Raw genomic sequence first — 22,833 nt, 5'->3', positions numbered from 1 at the left:
TGATGTGACATCTGAAAGTTGCTTCAAAATAAGATGGTGTGGGGAGAGTATGCAGCAGTATAAATGAAAGATAATTAACCATAAATTTATAATTACTGAAGCCAAGTGATGGGCACATGGGGATTCATTACACTACTTTTTCTACTTTGGAATATGTTTGATATTTTCCATAACAAAATGTGAAAATGTGAAAAATAATAACTGCTCCCAATATGTTTAATGGATAGAGTTTCAGCTTTCCAAGATGAAAAAGCTCTGGAGTTTATTCACACAACAATGTGAATATATTTAACACCACTGAAGTGCATACTTAAAAATGTTTAAGATGGTTGGGGCGCCTGGCTGGCTCAGACAGTAGAGCTTATGACTCTCGATCTCAGGGTTGTGAGTTCAAGCCTCAGGGTGGAGATAGAGTTTGCTTACTAAAAAAAAGTTTAAGATGGTAAATGTTGTATTTTACTGCATTAAAAAGAATTTCAAATAATAATGTACCTAATATAATATAGGAAAAAAGATCTCTTGGAAAAGTGGAATTTTAAGAACTTTTAAGGGGGGGCGCCTGGGTGGCGCAGTCGGTTAAGCGTCCGACTTCAGCCAGGTCACGATCTTGCGGTCCGTGAGTTTAAGCCCCACGTCAGGCTCTGGGCTGATGGCTCAGAGCCTGGAACCTGTTTCCGATTCTGTGCCTCCCTCTCTCTCTGCCCCTCCCCCATTCATGCTCTGTCTCTCTCTGTCCCAAAAATAAATAAACGTTGAAAAAAAAAATTAAAAAAAAAAAAAAAAAGAACTTTTAAGGAATAGTAACTTCTCAAACATGGCTAGTCTCCTATAGATATGTGAAGACAAAATGAGATTCAGGGCCAAAGTTCCTGAACTCTCTGCAGAGCTGTTACTCTCAGCAACTTAGCAGGCAGGCTGGGCCATAGCAACCATTCTGTACTTCTGCCCCAGTGCCTAGCCACTGGTACTCAACATCAAACCTACCACAACTAGAATCTTTCCCTATGTTAAAATTCTAATGCTCCAAACCTTATCTATATTAGAAAAATGGTTAGGGTTTGGGGGATCTTAGTGACTAGAGGGAAACACAAGGGCCTGCAGAAGCGCTGGTGTCCTAGTGCTAGGTATGTAGATATATTCAGTTTATGAATAATCATTGAGCTGTACATTTAAGATGTGCATTTTTAAAATGCATATTATGCTTTTTTTTTTTAAACTGTACTACCCAATGGATAAACCAATGGTACAAGGAATGACCCAGGTCTTCTTCCAAAAAGAAAACTGGGTGAACCTGACCATCACACAAAGTGACAACTAACTAAAAACTGGCTGCGAATAGCTTCAGATTACAGAGCTAGATTTTGATCTATAAGCTTTTCCAAAGTGTGGGTCTGGAGCCATATTTTTGGAAAGAAGCTCATTTCATATAACAGGGGGAAAGCTCACTACAGTTACTAGTCTCCTACCTAACAACCAAAAAGAATATTCTGAAAAAAAGAGGTTGCTGGGAGTTATACCTGGGCCTGGCACCGTCTCTACAAAGGGCAGCCCATGGGTCTCCGGGCCAGTCATTCTACCTTTGTTTTACATAAATATGGTATCACAACATGCGCTACCCAACTTCACAGAGTTACTGTAGCAAGTAAATAAGAGAGTATATGGAAGTGCTTTCCTAATGTTAAAAGCATCACATCGACATCATTAGACTTTCTAATTTAACATCAAACAGAGACAAAGAAACTATCAGAGAAGAGGACCCTGGGTAAATTTTCCTTAATCTATTCTGAATAGTTCTGTACATGGAACAGCAATTTGGAAAACTCAACTCGGCTCACACCTATAACACACAGTCCAGCCAAGGAAAAAAGCACACTCAATGTTTAAGAGGGGAGAAGAGGACACACATCCCACTAATGCCAATATACCTGCTCTCCAGGGGCTGGTGGCTGCCCAGGCAGCACCACGCCACAGACAGCAGTCACCCTGGCAGAGAGATCAGCTGAAACAAGATGGCCCTGTAAGTACTGCAGCTCTTTCTCCTTACGCCAAAGGGAGGCTTCTGGATTAGCCAAAACCAAGGCCTTCTCCAAGTCCTGCAGCTGGGCCTCTTCTAATAACCTGAGGAAAATGAGTATCTCATTAGTTACTTTAATGCACTGTAAGGCTACATCAAGATCTCCAGGAATCCTCCTTCTTACCTTAACCTGAAATGGATCAGTTCCTCACTATTAAAAATCTTCTTAAGGAATGATAACTTGTGCTCTTCATTCATACAGGTGACCAAAGCAAGACAATTGGCTGTGTACCTGGAGAAAACCAAAGTATACATAAACTTAGGAAAAGCAATTGATTCTCAAGAAAACAGAAAATTTTCTCGCCAACTAAACATTAGAAAAGGGAATCTTAGGGGCGCCTGGGTGGCGCAGTCGGTTAAGCGTCTGACTTCAGCCAGGTCACGATCTCGCAGTCCGTGAGTTCGAGCCCCGCGTCAGGCTCTGGGCTGATGGCTCAGAGCCTGGAGCCTGTTTCCGATTCTGTGTCTCCCTCTCTCTCTGCCCCTCCCCAATTCATGCTCTGTCTCTCTCTGTCCCAAAAACAAATAAAAACGTTGAAAAAAAATTTAAAAAAAAGAAAAGGGAATCTTAGGAGTGCCTGGCTGGCTTAGTGGGTACAGCATGTAACTCTTGATTTCAGGGTTCTAAGTTCGAGCCCCATGTTGGGTGTAGAGATTACTAAAAACTTAAATTAAAAAAAGAAAAACTTTAAAAAGAAAAAAAGGAAATCTTATAGAATTAATACATTTCAATACATTTGAGAGTAGAAAATACAAATCAAGTATGATGAATTCACCTGATAGAACTTGAAAAAGGTAGAACTCCATTAAGTATCATCTCATTTGCCACTGAGGAGAAGCATGATTAAGGAAAGGAACGAGGAACCCAAAAGGCACCAGAACAAAAACAACACATTTTACATAGCTTCCTTTCCTGCCTCATCACAGAACTCTACACTCCTTATACCACCCCCACACTTGAAGCACCAGAAAATTTCAGGAGCTACACACCAGCGGACCAAGGTGTCATGGCTTCTGAGGAGAGGGACACACACACTCCAGTCCCAGAGCTCCCGGAACACGGACTGCTCGTTCTGCAGAAACTTGTAAGCTGCTTCCATTAGGTCCCGGAGCTTCATCCGCCTGCGCCCATAGCGGACTGGATTAGCATCTGAACTCTCTAGGAAGAGTCTTTGGAAGACTGGAGAGGTGTCCTTGAAATACCTCAGGGCAAACCTTCAGAAAAAGAAATTTTTTTCATTTGTTGGTGAGGATTTCAAAGTATGCTTTTCTACTTTGAGACAGGCCAGCAGAATACAACAGGAATTTCCAAGGGTCTGAGAATAAAGAGACAAATAGTGAAGCTACCCAATCCTAAGACTGTATCCTGTTCAAATTCAGGAACCAGGACAATGGCATGAGATGTCTAAGAGAATACAAAACCACAGGTACTTATTGCAAGTGAATACAAAACCACAGGTACTTATTGCAGGTGTTTTCCACTGAAAATGCACTAGTTTTCAATAAACATTTATTGACCTCTCACTAGAAGCCAGATGCTGTTAAGTTCCAGGAGTACAAAACCAAGGAGATACTTTCCTTGAGCAGCTTGCTATCTACCAAGGAAGACAGTCACAGAAACAAGAGGCACAAAGAAAAAAGATTCAGCTAAACCAACAGGGCTGGGGCGGGGGGGGGGGGGGGGGGGGGGAGTCAAGAAGAGATGCTTTGGTTGCATCTGAAGATGAGAACAGATTTCTGTGGAACACAAAAGGAAGGCAGTAAAACTGGAAAAGATGGACAAAAAGATGGAAGGAAGTTCTTTATACATTCTGGATATTAATCCCCTAATGGATAGGTGACTTGGAAATATTTTCTCCCAATCTGTACATTGTCTCTTCATTCTTGTTTCCTTGGCTGTGCTGAAGCTTTTTAGTTTGATGTCCCATTCGTCTATTTTTGTTTTAGTTGCTTGTGCTTTTGGTTTCATCCAAAAAAAAAATCACTGTGAAATCTAGTATTAGGAAGCAATCTCTTCCATCAGCCTGTTCCAGAGTTGCAACCTTTTACAATAACTTAGTGAACTAGTGGTCAGTAACAGAATCTTCAGGAGCCCACTGGGAATGCGACAGAGCAGCTGCAGGGGCCATTCGAATCTGCTTTCCAGAGCGATTTGCACTGAAGCACCAGGGAAACGTACCCCACATTGCTGGCTCAATAAATCCCCAAACATAAAACTGTTATGAGAGGGAGAGAGAATGAGAACTCAGGAGATGGGTGGGAAGGCTTAGACTTCCACAAGCAATCCGGGCAAACAGAAATAGAGTCTTGGTAAGTTAACACTCACAATATTCTGAAGAAGACTGGACAAATGGGACTTATAAGATTCAGCTGTGGCTCAGAAGAGACCTGGCTGGGGCGCCTGGGTGAGTCAGTCTGTTGAGCGACCAACTTTTGATTTCAGCTCAGGTCATGATCTCACAGTTTGTGGGTTTGTGAGATTGAGCCTTGTGCATCGGGCTCTGTGTGGACAGTGCAGAGTCTGCTTAGGATTCTCTCTCTCCCTCTCTCTGCCCCTCCTCTACTCACATGCATATACACTACCTCTCTCAAAATAAATAAACTTAAAAAGAAAAAGAGAGAAACCTGGCAGAGTGAGAAAAAGAAAAGAGATTTAAGAGGTAACATATCACACTGTTAATAACAATTATCTCTAAAAAGTAGGATTTCAGGGTGAAATTCCAGGACTTCCACTTTTTGCAATTCTGTATTGTTATTATTAAAATGTATCACCTTTGAAATTAAAAACAAAAACAGGACTTTTTTTTTTTCTCCACAAGGATGCTGTCAGAATAAGTACAATCATTCTTTGGGGGAGAGAGGCTGGTATTCCACTAGCTCAGAGGCAGAGGATGTTGGCAGCACATGTGAAACCAGCCGGCAGTAACAAACAGAGAAGCAGCAACCAAGTGGTCAACCTAACTCAGGGTTGACCTTCCTTCCTTGAGGAAGACCGGGGGAAATAAGCCGAGTGCACTGGCAATGGCCTACATCTGTGCAGCCAGTGCAAGGAAGAGAATTGTGGTCCACCATAAAAATACAAAAGGGAACTGGTCAATATTCTCTCCCAAACTTACTTAACTACAGCACCCTCTTCTCCAAAGACCCATCACTTTCAGGGAGTGCTCTAAAATTCTGATCTAAACAACAATAAAGCATTTTTAGCCAGAGAATAACATGATCTGTTTTTGCCTTAGAGAATATCCAAAGATTGAGGAGAAGTTCTCTTTCCTGGAGTAAGATAGTCATAAGGCCTAAAATACAGCAAGGAATATCACCCAGTTAAACATCTAATCTTGGATGAGCCACTCGGGCAACTCATCAGTCTTTCCAGCATCCAGAAGTAAGACCTGCAGTCCAGTCCTGGCTCTGACAGAGCTACTTAGTTTACTTCTCTAAAGATCTGAAATAAGACTAACAGTGCCTTAAGATGTTACAGTATAAAGATTGAAGGGTGCTTAAATGGCTCAGTTGGAAGAACACATGACTCTAGATTTTTTTTTTTATTAATTTTTTTTTAACATTTATTTATTTTTGAGACATAGAGAGACAGAGCATGAATGGGGGAGGGTCAGAGAGAGAGGGAGACACAGAATCCGAAACAGGCTCCAGGCTCTGAGCTGTCAGCACAGACCCGATGCAGGGCTCAAACTCACGGACCGCGAGATCATAACCTGAGCCGAAGTCGGACGCTCAACCGACTGAGCCACCCAGGCGCCCCCACATGACTCTAGATTTTGAGCTGTTAGTGTGGAGCCCGATGTGGGGCCTGAACTCACAAACTATGAGATCACGACCTGAGCTGAAACCAAAAGTCAGATGCTTAACTGACCGAGCCACCCAGGTGCCCCAAAAAGTAAAATCTTTGGGGGAAAAACAAAACAAAAAAAAGAACTTGGAAACCTAATATGTTAGAATAGAGAAAGAATCAATACACCAGGATTGCACTCACAAAGTCCTGACAAAAAACTTGCCAAAAAGTAAAACGTGTTCAAGGATTCTAGAATCAAAAACAATGAACAAACAACAACAAAATGGTAATTATGTGAAGTGAAAGATGTGTTAACTGACCTTACTGTGGCAAATATTTCACAATATGTACATGTATCAAATCACCATGTTTTCTACCTTCAATTTATACAATATTATACGTCAATAAAAATATATCTCAATTGAATCTCAATAAAGCTGGGCAGGGGAAGGGGGAACACAGTAATGAACAAATAATATAAGCAAGATTAAAAAAAAGAAATGTTTAAGGGGCGCCTGGGTGGCTCAGTTGGTTAAGCGTCCGACTTCGGCTCAGGTCATGATATCACGGTTCATGGGTTCTAGCCCCGCAATCAGGCTCTGTGTTGACAGCTCAGAGCCTAGAACCTGCTTTGGATTCTATGCCTCCCTCTCTCTCTGCCCCTCCCCCACTCATTCATTTTCTCTCTCTCTCTGTCAAAAAAAATAAATAAACATTAAAAAAATTAAAAAAAAAAATGTTTAAGACTACTAAAGAACCTCATGGAAGCCCCAAACACCTTGGGCTCAGAAAGAGATATGTACCAGTAAATGAAGGGCAAGTACTAGGATTCTAGGGAGCTTGACTGGGATCCTCCTTTACAGTCTGTCTCTCTCTCTCTCTCTCTCTCTTTTTTCCTAGATCTTCATTGCCATCCTATTTCTCTTCTCTTCATTCTTTTTCTCTTCCCTCTTCCTCCACAATCTGCCACAATACAAAACTTTCTCTGATTTTCAAGAGGATAACATTCATTCTTCTTTAATGATTTTCTTGCTCCCCTTAAGTATTTGGCTAACATCTCTATTAGCATTATATTCAATTGTTTGCAAAATACAAGAACCCATTATACTTGACTTTCTTACCCCCATGATGTGGCCCCAAGAGAGGTCTTCTATATTTATCTACTGAATGAATGACTGTATCCTATCTAAATATATTTGGTATATCCCTAACACATTAGGTATATTTCCTCTACAGAGGAAATTTAGGGCACATGCTGAACTAATGAGCTACAATTCTTAAAACTGAAAATCAAAATCTCATTCTACATCATTGTCTATAATTCATTTCACATCATGTATTGATTCATTTACACATAGCTCCTTTTTTTTTATGGCTTGTTTTTAAGTTACCCTAGCACAAGAAACTTCATAAACTGCATTATATAATTTTTGAAATAAGGTGGGAGTGTAAATAAAATATACTGCCTTGGCAAAATGAAAAGAAGAAAAAGTAGGGGTGTGCTCTGTGTTCACATGCATTTAATAAGAACATAAAGTGCAAAGCGGATGGGAAACCAGATGTAACTAATCCATCATCTTAATGATTCTCAAACACAATCCAGAAGCACTGTACCACAAAGGCCTAGGAGAAACGGGGGTTCAAGTTACCCACACGTCAATTCTATATAGTAAGTACAGGGCAGTCAGTACACGTTATGAAATGGTACCACAGTCAAGTACATCAATGAGTACTAAGTGAGGCCACAATCTCAACCTTCAATCAACCCCCAGCTTATGTTCCTAATTACCATGTATAATGATGATATTTGCTGTATATCTTCTAGTTCCATTAAACTGGGCCCATTTTTCCCCCTCCCCTTTTAGAAAAGCTCATACAGGGGTACCTGGGTGGCTCTGTGGGTTAAGCGTCCGACTTCGGCTCAGGTCATGATCTCACGACTTGTGAGTTTGAGTCCTGCATTGGGCTCTGTGCTAACATTTCAGAGCCTAGAGCCTGGAGCCTGCTTCACACTCTGTGTCTCCCTCTCTCTCTGCCCCTCCCCCGCTCATGCTCGCTCTCTCTCACTCGTGCACTCTCTCTCTCTCTCTCTCTCTCTGTCTCAAAAATAAATAAACATTAAAAAAAAAAGAAAATCTCATACAAATTATGGTTTTCTGCCAAGAGTTCAGTTCTTATTCCCTTCATTCATGAACCAAATTAGAGATCATACTTCTAAGAAAGCCAAATGAAAACTAATAAATAAGGAATGGATATAAGGGATACTCTTATTAGTTGCAAAGCTACTACTCAAGTTTAGAGTGAAAGTTCTTCACCTCAATTAAAAAAACCCTAATACTCATTTTGCTGGCCCTTTACTCCATACCAACAGTATTTTGCTATTAATTTAAAAGACAAAGGCAGATACAGTGGTACGTGCCTGTAGCCCCCACTGTTCAGGTGGATGAGGCAGGAGGAGGATTGCTGGGCTATAGTTCTTGACTGCAATGCACTATGCTGATCTGGTGCACAATAAGTTTGGCATCAATATGGTGACCTCTCAGAAGTAGGGGACCACCAGGCTGCTTAAGGAAGGGTGAACCAGCACAGGCTGGACACAGAGCAGATCAGAAGAGAAATACATTAGGGGTGCCTGGGTGGTTCAGTGGGTTAAGTGTCCGACTTCAGCTCAGGTCATGATCTTGCAGTTCGTGAGTTCAAGCCCCGTGTCAGGCTCTGTGCTAACAGCTCGGAGCCTGGAGCCTGCTTCGGATTCTGTCTCCCTCCTTCTCTGCCCCTCCCCTGCTTGAGCTCTGTCTCTCCCTCTCTCTCAAAAATAAATAAAGATTAAAAAAAAAAAATTTTTTTTTTTTTAAAGAGAAATACATTAGAATCCAGTTCTAATACAACTTCTCACAAAACTGCTTTGGACAGATTATAGAAAGTTAGAAAGGACACCACAGCTCTTCTAACATCACCCTTCAGCTACTCCAGCAAGCAGCCATCTGAAATGGATGCTATAAGAGCCTCAGATGAAACTCTTTTTAAATCTGCCTCATCTCACCAGATGATATAATTCTTGAAGCCAAAGAACACATCATGGCCAGTTTTCCAGACCCATCCTGATGGCCAAGACTTCAAAGAAACCTAGTAAATGGTCACTAAATTGTTAATAAACAGTACCACTTATCTTCCTTCTTTCTTGTATTTCTCCTCTTCCCTTCTCAGCTCACACCCCTTTACTTTCCAGGAGACAGCAGGTTCTACTACCTCAAGGAGAAAAGTGAAGAATAAAACTGTTACTCACGGGAGGACGTCAGGATGGTTACAAATGAGTTTGCTCATTGACACACAGAGCCGTTCGTGTAGATCATGGTTGATTTGGCCTCCAGCTTTAATGGCTTCAGCATTCCTTTCCAACAAATCCAAAAGAAGAGGGCGCAGCTGGCGACCAACCAGCACAGTACAGTCTTTATCCAGAAGTAATTGTGCTAAGGTGCTCAGGATACACTGGCGATCTTGAGGTGTCCACACCTGAGAGAAAGGCAAAACAATGTATCTATGTAAATGCTGCTTGTTAGCACTGCTGCAAAAGGGAAAAAGTCCTAGCTTAGAATCAAAACATCCAATTTCCACATATCATAAATGAGTTTATCTTATAAAACATAGAAAAGGGCTTTGCAATAGAAGAGTGCAGTTAATTTAACATGAAAGGCTGTTATAAAGAAGTTTCAGTCCACTGAGGTTTGAGGAAAAGGACTGATACCTGAATTCCATGTAAAATGCTACCGTCTCATATTGCTAGTGTGCACGCGGGTCTACACAACCCCTGCTGCCGACAATGAGACAGCAGGTTTAAAATACTCACCAAGTCCAATGCTATGAGTTTATGCTAAGGCGTTTCACACAAAACATTTACCTATTAAGACTGCAGCTTGAGCACAACCTAAATACCCCATGCAAAAATATAACAATTTTTTCCAAAGTTCTCTCTCAAAAAAGGTCACCTTACACCTGAGCTCTTATGAAGTCTTTCAAATTATAGGGCATTCACTCATAAAAACACCTAGGTTTTTTTTTTTTTGTTTTTTTTTTGAGAAAGAGAGAGAGAGCTCACGCACACATGTGTGAGCACACACTCAAGGGACAGAGGTAAAGGGAGAATCTTAAGCAGGCTCCATGCCCCATGTGAGGCTCCATCTCACAACCATGAAATCATGACCTGAGCCGAAATCAAGTGTTGGATGCTTAACCAAATGAGCCACGCAAGTGCTCCAAAAATTCCTAATTCTTTTTTTGAAAAAAAATTTTTTTAATGTTTATTTATTTTTGAGACAGAGAGAGACAGAGCACGAGTGGGGGAGGGGCAGAGAGAGAGACACAGAATCTGAAACAGGCTTCAGGCTCTGAGCTGTCAGCACAGAGCCCAATGCGGGGCTCAAACCCACGAACCATGAGATCATGACCTGAGCCGAAGTCAGACGCTCAACCGACTGAGCCACCCAGGAGCCCCAAAAAATCCCTAATTCTGAACAAAGCACTGAGTGGGGAAAGATGTTATTTTGGAACAATTTCTATCAATATTAGTCCTGCAAGGAAATTTTAACAGATTTGGTCATGATTCACAGGGGCATGCTATGAAGCCCTCTAAAGATATCATTCAAAAAAGTAGAGAGTAAGTGGTTATATTGTGAAGAAAAAGAAACACATCACTTACAAAATGAATGAAAAAAAGTGCAACTGTCCTAGACATGTTATATAGAAACTTGTGAGTTAGGAAAAAAATCTCCAGAGAGAATATCACTTCATGAACCTTCTCTTGAAAAGATAATCTGGAAAACAGGGTTAGATGAATCAGATACTAAAAATAGGAAAAGGGGCGGGTGGGGTGGTTCAGTCAATTAAACACCCGACCCTTGATTTCAGCTCAGGTTGTCTCAAGGTCATGAGATGCAGATCAAACCCCGAGGTCAGGCTCTGTGCTGGGTGTGGAGCCTACTTAAGATTCTCTCCACCCCTGAGGGAAATGAGGAAGGGGCGCCTGGGTGGCTCAAGGAGTTAAGTATCCGACTCTTGATACTCTTGATCTTGGCTCAGGTCTTCATCTCAGGGTCCTGAGTTCCAGCCCCACACTGGACTCCACGCTGAGTGTGGAGCCTACTTAAAAAAAAACAAGATACTTACCCTTTTTTTCTTTTTTGAAGTAAGCTCTATACCCAATGTGGGACTTGAACTCATAGCCCCGAGATCAAGAGTCACATGCTCCATCAACCGAGTCAGCCGGGTACCCCTCAGTGTTTAACTTTAAAACAAGCAGCTGTACCAGTTTACACCTACCAGCAATGTCTGAGACCTCTGGTTGCCATATAACTTCACCACCACATAGTATGGTCAGTTGAAATTTTAGTCATTTTAGAGAAGGGGGAATGGAATCTGGTGCTTTTATATGAATTTCTCTGATGCCAAAGACGTTGAGAATTTTTTCAAGTGTTTAATGGCCATTTATTTATCATCTGTTGTACATTTGTTCAATCTTTTATCCATTTAATTTTTTTTTTTAGCATTTATTCATTTTTGAAAGAGAGAGACAGAGCATGAGCAGGGGAGAGGCAGAGAAAAAGGGAGAAATAGGATCTGAAGCAGGCTCTAGACTCTGAGCTATCGGCATAGAGCCCGACATGGGGCTCGAACTCACAGACCGAGAGATCATGACATGAACTGAAGTCAGACGGTGAACTGACTGAGCCACACAGGTGCCCCATCTTTTATCCATTTTGAAACTGGGTTGTTCACATATTAACTGTGATGCTAGCTATTAAGTTTTTGTAGATGCTCTGTATCAGCTTGAGGACATTTTATTCTATTGCTAACTTGTTTCTGTTTTATTCCTAGCTTGTTTTTCTTGAGTGGGCTTTGGTAATTTATATTCTTCAAACACTGATTTCATAAATTGTTCATTATTAGTAACTTACCTTTTTTTAAATTTTTTTAAATGTTTATTTTTGAGAAAGAGAGACAGAATGCAAGCAGAGGAGTGGCAGAGAGAGAGGAAGACAGTCTGAAGCAAGTTCCAGGCTCCGAGCTGTCAGCACAGAGCCTAACGTGGGGCTTGAATCCACAGACCATGAGATCATGACCTGAGACGAAGTCGGGCATCCAGGCGCCCCCTCCCTCAATTTGTTTAAATCATGATTCAGTTCAAATGATTTTCTGACTCAGTGATTATTCTTTAACCATCTTTTTTTTTTTTTTTAATCTTTAACATTTAGGGATTTTTCCCACTATCTTTTGGTTGTTTTTTTTCTTCCTTAATTTAATTCCATTGGGATCATTGAATATGCCATGCATGATTTTAATTCTCCTAAATTTATTGAAACTTGTTTAATCAATCAGAATATGGTCTATCTTGGGGAATGTTCCAGATGTGCAGAATATGTATCCTACAGTTACTGGGCACAGCAATCTAGAAATGTCAGTTAGGTCAAGTTTGTTGATAGCGGGTCTTCTACATGCTTAGAGATTTCCTGTATTTGTTCTATCAATTAATCAGGATAGAGTGTCAAAGTCTCCAATTATAATTGTGAATTTGTCTATTTTTCCTTTTCTGTCACTTATTGATTCACATATTTTGATAGTCTGTTATTAGGCCATATATATTTAGAGTTTCTTTCTTAATTTTGCACTACTGATATTTGGAGCTGGATAATTCTTTGTGGAAGCTGTCCCATGCATTGTAACATATTTAGCAGCATCTCTGCCCTCTAAACACTATATGCCAGAAGCAACCCCACCCACAGTTGTGATAACTAAAAATGTCTCCAGATTTGCCCTTGGGGGAAAAATTGCCCCAGTTGAGAACCACTGCACTAGATTTAAAAGTATTTCAAACAAAAACTGGAAAAAAAGTTGAGAGAAAAAATTTTTTCTTTCATTTTTAAGTGACAAATTTTCAAAAAATATAAAACACCTCATATACCACTTAGAAATTTTTATTATAGAGATAATAGGGAGCTTTTATGCAGAACGGTGATAGATTCAGATGTCTTATTCATGACCAGAATAGGGAACCCACAGAGGAAAAAAGTTAAGTTAGTGGTTGCCTGAGGAGCTGTGGGAGAGCACAGTGACTGGGGTGGGAATGGGGGGTGCTACCATCTAAAAGGTATGGGAGCTTCTTTTTGAAATAATGAAAATGTCAGGGCACCTGGCTGGCCCAGTTGAAAGAGCATGCAACTCATGACCTGGGGTCATGAGTTCAAGTCCCATGTTGGGGGACCTTTTTAAATAAAAAAAGAGGGGCTCCTGGGTGGCTCTGTCAGCTAAGCCTAAGCGTCCAACTCTTGATCTCAACTCAGGTCATGATCTTATGGTTCATGAGTTCGAGCCCCACATTGGGCTCTGCACTGGCAGTGTGGAGCCTGCTTGGGATTCTCTCTCCCTCCCTCTCTCTCTGCCCCTCCCCTGCTTGCACTCTCTCTCTCAAAATAAATGAACTTAAAAAAAAAATTTAAAAATAATTTTAAAAATTACAAAAGAATGAAAATGTCTAAACGTCACAGTCTAAAACTGTGGTAACAAGTTACACACATCTGTGAAAACAGCAAAAACCACTGAACTATAAATTTAAATGGAAGAAGTATATGGTACCTGAATTATATCTTAATAAAGCGGTTTTTAAAAATTATTATATTGGGGTGCATGGATGACTCAGTCAGTTGAGTGTCCAACTTCAACTCAGGTCATGATCTCAAGGTTTGTGAGTTTGAGCCCCATATCAGGTTCTCTGCTGTCAGCATGGAGCCCACTTTAGATCCTCTCTCCCCCCCTCTGCCCTTCCCCCACTTGTGAGCGCACATACTCGCTCTCTCAAAAATAAACATAAAAAGTATTATTATAGCCCATATGTACTGATTACTGTTTCTCTTTAATTTTTTTAAATGTTTATTTATTGAGACAGACACACAGAAATACCGTGCATGGAGGAGAGGCAGAGAGAGAGGGAGACACAGAATCTGAAGCAGGCTCCAGGCTCCCAGCTGTCAGCAGAGCCAGACACAGGGTTCAAACCCATGAACCGCGAGATCACGACCTGAGCTGAAGTCAGATGCCCCTGATTACCTGCTCTGTGCTAGGCATTTTGGTAAGCTCCTCACATGCATTATCTGGATCTTACAACAACCTTATTAATAGCAATAATAATTAAGAACCACTTCTACAAAGAGTGCTTACTATAGTGTAGGCATCTAGTCCTCACAGCAACCCATAAAGCAGGCAATATATCCCTATTTTACAGATAAGGAAACTGAAAAATTAAAAAGGGTCAAGGTCACAAAGCTAGGAGAACCAAGAATCCACGTCACAGTCTGGTTCCAGAGCCCCTCCAACTATGTAGTAGCTACCATATGTAATATAGCAAGAAATTGTGACTCAGGAGAGTTAGGTAACTTGTTCAAACCCCAAAAGCAATTATGTAAAAGAGAATTTGATCTTTAGCCAATACCCATGCATGCTCTTAAGCATTCCGCTTTTCTTGAACACAGACAGTAATCAAGGAGGTAAGGATATGTGATATGATTTATAACAACACATTTTTGTTTGGTCCTCAACCCCATTCCAGGCACAGAGCTCCTAAAATCTTTGCAATTTCCTGTGAGCAGAGTGATAAAGGTGTCTTTTGTTATGTTAAGGAGGTGAATTTTGTGTGTGAGGGGGGCGGGGGTGGGGTTGTTGTTGTTGTTGTTGTTTTAAGTAAGCTCTAGGCCCAACATGGTGAATTCACTAGATTGAGATCAACAGTTGCATGCTCTACCTACTGAGCCAGCCAGGCGCCCCAAGGAGGTGAATTTTGCAAAGCACCCAAGGATGGAACTGGCTGCCAAGAGAACCAACCAAGTGATAAGTGTTGGAACTTTCAGTCCCACCCCCACCTCCACCTCAAGGGCCAAGGGTTGGTCAATGAATTCCAACACCAATGGCTAAAGTTTTCATCAATTATACCCTATGTAATGAAGCCTCCATAAAAACCCAAAGGGACTTGGTCAGGAGAGCTTCCAGGTTGGTAAAAATATGGATATGTGGAGAAAGTGTCACCTCTGGAGAGGGCATGGAAGCTCTGCACTCCTCACATACCTTGTCCCTATGCATCTCTTCCATCTGGCAGTTCCAGAATTCTATCCTTTCATAACAAACCAGTAATTTAGTAAGTAAAATGTTTGAGTTCTGTGAGCCACTCTAGCAAATTAATCAAACCCAAGGAGGGGGTTGTAGAGAACCTCCAATCCACAGCCAGTTGGTCAGAAGTACAGGTGACAACCTGGACTTTCAAATGGCATTCAGAGGTGGGGAGGGCAGTTTTGAAAGACTCAGCCCTTAACACGTGGGATCTCATGTTATCTCCAAGTAGACAGTGTCAGAATTGAGTTAAATTATAAGACACCCAGTTTGTGTCTGAGAATTGCTTGGAGGTGTTGGAAAACCCACACTGGAATGGAGTCAGAACTGTAGGATGGTGGTGACAATAGGGATGAAAAGGAAGTAATAGATTCAATACTGAGTAAATAAAACACGGAAGACTTGGCCATATGTGAAGGAAAAGAAGTGAGAAGAGTGAGGACACTCAGTTCTCTAAAGTGGATAGGCAGAAGTTGCTGTCACCAGCTGAGATAAAGAACAAAACAAAACAAAAAACCCACAATCCTAAAGAATTCTTACTTCAGATCCCAATTGCAATGAGAATCATGTTTCAAAAGGCTTTGCTTTCCCATAAAAATTGCTTTGTTTCCAAAAAATAGGATAAATACAGAATGGCAACACAATCAAGTCTTCTGAGTGAAAGGTTTGAAATTAATCATGAAAATGGTAAGGAACAAACCGAAAGACATCTCAGGAGAGAATCTGACAATGTGACACACAAAAAAGGGAGAAGCAAAGGTGTCCCAATCTCCTTAATTCAAATGAACTTTCCAGTAGCTTTCAAGTCTAATACTACTTCTATACAATCTCAGAATTCACATGAGTGATTCTCACACCTGTCAGATTCTCTAAAACTGTATCCAATAAAGGCTACAAACCATTTCCCCTCCCTACCCCCAGTACATAAACATCTATGTTACACCCAATTACAGTGGTAGCGAAACACAAATCCCCTGTTGCTGGTCTATGATCCCTAGTTTCAGAACATCTGCTCTAAATTCTAACACCCACTTACAGAAAAATACATCTATCAACAATCCATAACTCAGGACTGTCACCAAAAGCTCAGCTCATACAAAGTGATGATCTCTTTCCTTACTTAGTCCAGCCCACCAAAACTCACTTCTCTTTCACCAGCTCACCATGTTTAGTGATTCCCTTCACTGGGGCTCAGAGGCCCCAGGGTATCTCTGACCTTCTCTCCCACCCCTCTTCTCCCCCTCCCCCTGCCCTTTACATGCTCAATTTGTTTTCACCAAACAGAAATGCCTCTCATGTTAGTTCTCTGCAGCTCCAGACCCAAAATACTCCCGTCGCTTCCTGAGCAAAAGGATATATGTGTACACAATGCATTCGTGACTGAATAAATAAGTTCTAGATACGGGAGTTAGAAGGAAAAAAATAAACTAAACACATTTTCTACTCTCTAGAAGTTCAGAGATATTGGGAGTGGGGAAGCATAAAATGGGAAATTAAAATGCAACGTGAAAAAAAAATGCATGATAAAGGTTCTCAACTTAGCAGGGAGTTGAGAGAAGGCTCTTAAAAGGCCAAAACCCCATTTCTTAGAAAATTCTAATCCACATCATAGTCTCTACGGTTAATGTCACACAGCATTAGCTGTCTTGCTTTGTCCTTCAGTTGTTTTCTGTGTTTATGAACGGTCTCCAAAAATAGACGCTAAGTTCCCTGGGGGCAGAGACAGTAACGAATTTCTCTGTCTCCTCACAGAACCATACTGTGCCTCACGCAAAGCAGGAACGCAATCAATACGTGTCAGCCGGCCACAACTAAAGGATGGAGCAGAAAAGAAAAACAGTCACCCAGACTAACAGGGGTGGCTAGACTTGGCACACTTAAGTTAATACACATGTCAAGCGGGCAGAGATACAACTTCAATTACAGAAAAACAAACCACATTTCTTTCGGAAGGCCACGTCTGCTACAGAGAGGAGACAGAGGTAGGTTGGAGGAGAATGGAAGGGTCCCTCAGATACACACAAAAGGCTTCTTCCAATTTCCTCAAACACGCGCGGACGTCTCCACCCCGGACCAGCCCTGCGGAGGGGGCCAGGGTGACAGAACGCCGCTTCTCCCCTCCCTTAAAGTTGCGCGTCTCACTCAGGGTCGCAGGGCACGCGCGAGGGGGGCGGCCGGGGGCGGCCCGGCGTTTTCCCTCTCCCTCCTTCTTTTACCTGCTTGGCCAAGAACCTGCCCAGTTCGCTGCGGCTCTTCTCGTTCTTGGCAGCGAGTAAGCGCAGCGGCGCGGCCGCCACCTCTAGGAAAAGGTGCTCCATGACCGCAGACCCTCCGCCCCCGGCGGTCATCAGCGCTCCCTACTTAGCGCTGGGAGCCCCCGAGCCACCGAGGTCCCGCGCTGGAGGTGCCAGCAACTACGCCCCCGGGGAAACCAGCCACGGCTGCCCCGCAGACACCGGGAGAACTGCAGCACACGTGGGGGAGCACGCGGCGCCCTACGTCATCAGCCCTCGACCACGACCGCCACGGCAGGGCGGCCCCAGCCCCGCCCCCTCAGCAGCGGAAACAGCGGGAGTCACTACCGCCCCAGTTCCGGGAGGACGTTTGAAGCGGGCATCGATATCGTGATTCGGGTCCGACCATTGCAGTGATGGTAGGTCCCGGAGACAAGGTGTGGCGGGACAGCAAGACAGGAGATTCTACTAGGCCCGGAACTGAGGGAGCCCGTAGCGGCATGTGATCCTCAGCCCACCGTGCCTCCCTCCTATTGAAATTCACAAGTGTGACCAGCACCCCCCCTTGCAGCATTCTTTTTTTTATTATTATTATTTTAATGTTTATTTATTTTTGAGAGACAGAGGGAGATACAGAATCCCAAGCAGGGAAACAGGCTCGAGGCTCTGAGCTGTCACCACAGAGCCTGATGCAGGGGTGGAATTCAGGAAGTCGGAGGCTTAGGACTGAGCTCCCCAAGCGCCCCACCTTGCAGCATCCTTAATACAAATATTGGAAATAAGTGTTCAGTTAGGGAATATTTAAGTAAAGTAGGGCATATATATTATATTACGACGTCATTTAAAAGGGTGGAGTAGAAGAGAACCTGAAAGTTCATTTTTGTGATGTTCAAGAACAAGCCAAAATAATGACAAAGTCAAGCTAACGGTTGCTATGAGAAGTGTTGACAACCAAGGAACCTGAGGGAACATGCTATGGTAATGGAAATGTTTCCTTATCTTCCTCTTGGTGGTGTTACTCTGGTAGATAAATTTTAAAAAGCAAAAAATTTTACACAAGATTTGTGCACCTTGTGTAAATTATATTCCTAAAAAGTGTTTTTAAAGGGGGGTAGATCTCTAATAGCAAGTGTATACCATGAGTCAATATTTTAAGAAGGTATTTGAGGGATGCCTGACTGGCTCAGTTGGTGGAGCCTGTGACTCTTGATCTCGGGGTTGTGAGTTCAAGCCCCATATTGGGTGAAGAGATTACATAAAAATAAAATTTTTTAAAAATGTATTTGAATTTGAATTTTTTTCCCCTAGGGTTTGAACGTTAGCTTCTGGGGGAACTCAAACTCAAGCACAGGACTTCCAGAACTAGGAAACTGTGGAGGTGGGCAAAAAACGTTTCCACATAAATAATGTTTCTAAAATACCCAAGAAGATCAAGAGGGTTCCCTGAGGACATAGCACAATGGATGAAAAATTACCCACATTTGAGGAATTACTCATTTTTACCCCTGGGTATATCCCATATATATGTGAAGTGCACTTGTTAATAAAATTATGTGTTGTTGTTTTCTTGTTAATCAGTCTTATATGACAGTGGTCTTACCCAAGAACTTAGAAGGGTAAAGGAAAAAGTATTTTTCCTCCTCTACACACCCTTTCTCAAGCAACCATAAGGCAACATTTTTGGGTGATAGAAATGTTCCAAGACTGTATTGTGGTGATGGTGGCATAACTCTATAAATGGAATAAAGTCATTGAATTGCTCACTTAACAATGAATGAACTTTATGGTATATAAGTTAAACCTCAGAAAACCTTTAGCGGTGCCTGGGTGGCTCAGTCAGTTGAGCATCGGGGTCTTGATCTCAGGGTCGTTAAGTTCAAACCCCACACTGGGGTCTGCAGTGAGTGTGGAGCCTACTTAAAAAAAAAAGGAAAAGTTCTAAAAATAAAGTTATACTAATCAGCAAGGAATAGGATATGTGTAGGTACAGATGAAACAAGATTGGCAATATATTGATAATTAATGAAACTAGATGTTGAGTGAAGGGAGTTCATTATACTCTTTCTACTTTTGAGTAGAAAAATTTCAATAATAAAAGGTAAAATAATATCTATTTTCAAAAAGACTACTAGGGTCATGTCAAAAGGACTCAGGTACTAAACAGTAGCAGAATATACCACTAAGGCATGAAGGAATTTGGAACATGCCACCCTAAACTATGCCACGTTGGTATATTGATTATTTTGAGGTAAAGACCCTTTGAAACAGAAGATGCAGGAGGGGCTCTCTGACCATGCCTCCCCTTTCTACATATAGCAAGGCATAAAATTTCCCATGAGAAAAGTGCCCCCCCACCGACTTTACAAGGAATAAAAGAAGGTATTTATCACCTGAGACTGGTAATTGACACCAAATGGGTCTGTACAAACAAACTTACTAAAATAATCCTTATCTTCCACTAATTTTCCCTCCCTAAGTCTCCTAGTTGCTTGCCTACAATTTACTGCCTCTAGCCCAAACCTCTTTTGCCTTGTCATTTCTTTACAGATCTATTGCTGCTTTTTCTAGAAGATCTATAAGCTTTCTTGAACTGAACACAATTGAGGAAAAGCAGATCCAGAAGCTCTCTGCCCTCCTATTTGCCTGTAAGCAGGATATAAGTTTTTAAGAGTGTCTCCCCTTCCCTTCTCTACAACTGTAGACCTTTATTAGCACAGAGAGAGCAGCAGAAGAAACTATATAACAAACTTTGCTAAAACTGTCTGTTATCTACCATTAGTTTCCCCATATATTTGCCTTCTCACAATTTGCCACCTCCAGAAACTCAAAGTTCTTTTCCTTTGTTTTGTCACTTCTCTAAAAATTTATTGTTCTTTTTTTAAGATGCTATATAAGCCCAAGTTTTAACTATTTGAGTTACTGATCTGAGTCCTCCTATGTGTATGCATGATGCACATGTTAATAAATTTATGTTTTTCTCTTGTTAATCTGTCTCTTTTTAATGTATTTTATCAGGCCCAAGCCAGAGAACCCAAAATGGGTAAGGAAAGTTATTTCTTTTCCTCCTTTACAGTACCAACTTAAAGAGATCTCCGCTGACCAATGATGGTACAATTTGAGCTTCAATGAAGATAACAATTGCAATGAATTGACACGTTATATATGTTTAAATCCATGACTACATAATAATATTTTTAAAAAACTGGTTACCTTTGGGGGCACCTGCATGGCTCAGTGCATGGCTTAAGTGTCCAACTCTTGATTTCAACTCAGGTGATGATCTCACAGTTGTGAAATCAAGCCCCACCTTTGGTCCACACTGAGTGCAGAGCTGCTTGGGATTCTCTCTCCCTCTCTGTCTCTGCCCCTCTGCAACCCCCTCAAAAATAAATAAACTTAAAAAAAATTAAAAATAAAAAGAACATAATACCACCAGTAGTCTTCTCAAAAGTATCAAATCTCGAGATCTAGCTGCCAATATGCAGAAAATAAAGAGAACAGAGAAATATGTTAAACTGCACCATGAATATATAATCAGCAAAATCCAGACTGTTGGGAGAGTCTACAAGTCAAAAACACAATTTTTCAAAGATGAACTTATTTTTTTCAATTAATTTATTTATTTTGAGAGAAAGAGACAGTGCATGTGTGCACACACAGGTGCCCACAGGAGAGAGGGGAAGAGAGAGAGGAAAGAGAATCCCAAGCAGGCTCTGTACTGTCACTGCTGAGCCTGATTCAGGGCTCAAACTCACAAACCTCAAGATCGTGACTGGAGCCAAAATCAAGAGTCAGACACTTAACCGACTGAGCCAGCCACGTGCCCCTAAAGAGACGAATTTAAAGAAAAAGTAAGGGGGGACACCTGGGTGGCTCAGTCAGTTGAGTATCTGACTGGCTCGTCATGATCTTGCAGTTTGTGAGTTCAAGCCCCACATCAGGCTCTGTGCTGACAGCTCAGAGCCTAGAGCTTACTTAGGATTCTGTGTCTCTCTCTCTGCCCCTCCCCCACTCATGCTCTGTCTCTCAAAAATGAATAAATGTTAAAAAAAAAAAAAAGAAAGGCTGGGGAACCTGGCTGGCTCATTTGGTAGAACACACAATCCTTGACCTCAGGGTTCTGAGTTCAAGCTCCATGTTGGATGTAGAAATTACTTAAAAATAAAATATTAAAAAACAACAAAAAAATAAAAAGGAAAAGAAAGGTATGGGAGGGGAAACTGAATTATGAGACTGCTACAGACTGAATGTTTGTGTCCTCCAAAATTAATGGTATTTGGAGGCAAGGTATTTGGTATTTGGAGGCAAGGCCTTTGGGAAGTAATTAGCTTTAGGTAAAGTCATGAGGGTGGAGCACCAATAAAGGGATTAGTGCCCTTGCAAGAAGAAACCAGAGCCTAACCTCTCTTTCTGCCATGTGAGCATTCAGTAAGAAGGCAGCTACCTACAAACCAGGAAGAGAGCTCTCACCAGGCACGGAATTTGCCGGCACCTTAACCTTAGACCTCTCAGCCTCCAGAGCTGTGAAAAATAAATGTTTGTTGTTTAAGCCACCAGTCTGTGGTATTTTGTTCTAGCAGCCTGAACTAAGACTGAGACTTATGACACTTAGCAAATTTTTATAACACAGGCAAAACTAAATTGTAGTGCCTAGAAATGCACACTTGGTTAATCAAACCATAACAAAATGCAAGGGAGTTTTTACCCTGACAGTCAGGATAGTAGTTTTTGTTTGGAGGAGAGGGGCTGTGTTTGGGGTAGGGCATATAGAAAAGCTTGTAAGTTTGATTTCATGACCTGTGTGGCAGTTACAATGATATTTACCTAATAATATTTCATTAATAGATGTTTTTATTGTTCTATAATATAAGTTTTTTTAATGAATACAGAAAATGTAAATAAAAACAAAAAAATTGTGGGATTCAGAACTCAGGACACGTCAGAGGTAAGAGTTCTCATTTCTCCCAGGTGCTCTTTTTCTTTTTTTAAGTTTATTTATCTATTTTGAGAGAGGAAGAGAGAGAGAGAATGAGTGGGAGAGGTGGGGGGAGAGAGAGAGAGAGTCCCAGGCAGGTTCTGCACAGTGTGGAGCCCCACAAGGGTCTTGAACCCACAAACCTTGAGATCAAGACCTGAGCTAAAACAAAATCGGATGCTACACCGACTGAGCCACCCAGGCACTCTTCTTTAAAAAAATTTTTTTTCAACATTTATTTATTTTTGGGACAGAGAGAGACAGAGCATGAACGGGGGAGGGGCAGAGAGAGAGGGAGACACAGAATCGGAAACAGGCTCCAGGCTCTGAGCCATCAGCCCAGAGCCCGACGCGGGGCTCGAACTCACGGACCATGAGATCGTGACCTGGCTGAAGTCGGACGCTTAACCGACTGCGCCACCCAGGCGCCCCAGGCACTCTTCTTTAACTTCAAATTATTGCTGTCAAAAAATTATTTGTGCTTCAGGAGCACCTGGCTGGCTCAGTTGCTGGAGCATGCAATTCTTTTTTTTTTTTAATTTTTTTCAATGTTTATTTATTTTTGAGAGACAGAGACAGAGCATGAATAGGGAAGGGGCAGAGAGAGAGG

At 41.7% G+C, this 22,833-nt stretch overlaps 1 protein-coding gene and 1 long non-coding RNA gene across 2 annotated transcripts in view; one reads left to right on the top strand and one right to left on the bottom strand.

Moving 5' to 3' along the window:
* MDN1 (midasin AAA ATPase 1) overlaps positions 1-17,362 on the bottom strand; it is a 174,384-nt gene extending 157,022 nt beyond the window's left edge. Inside the window, exons 1-5 of the mRNA XM_047102371.1 lie at positions 17,231-17,362; positions 9,151-9,377; positions 3,065-3,289; positions 2,199-2,306; positions 1,926-2,118 (exon numbers count right to left, since the gene is read on the bottom strand). Coding sequence (XP_046958327.1) covers positions 1,926-2,118; positions 2,199-2,306; positions 3,065-3,289; positions 9,151-9,377; positions 17,231-17,362 — 885 coding nt within the window. The remainder of the gene's footprint in view (positions 1-1,925; positions 2,119-2,198; positions 2,307-3,064; positions 3,290-9,150; positions 9,378-17,230) is intronic.
* A 242-nt stretch (positions 17,363-17,604) lies between these two features.
* Positions 17,605-20,450, top strand: LOC124528852 (uncharacterized). The gene is made up of 3 exons (XR_006966243.1): positions 17,605-17,667; positions 18,557-18,626; positions 19,796-20,450. It is a non-coding gene; the product is annotated as an uncharacterized LOC124528852 (long non-coding RNA).
* Positions 20,451-22,833: the final 2,383 nt, after the last annotated feature.

This window comes from Lynx rufus, unplaced genomic scaffold, assembly GCF_022079265.1.
Source record: "Lynx rufus isolate CCGP_SWC_20201006 ecotype Redwood Valley unplaced genomic scaffold, mLynRuf1.p SCAF_6, whole genome shotgun sequence".
NCBI lineage: Eukaryota > Metazoa > Chordata > Mammalia > Carnivora > Felidae > Lynx > Lynx rufus.
The sequence above is the reverse complement of the archived record's forward strand: the minus strand, read 5'-3'. Positions and strand labels throughout refer to the sequence as shown.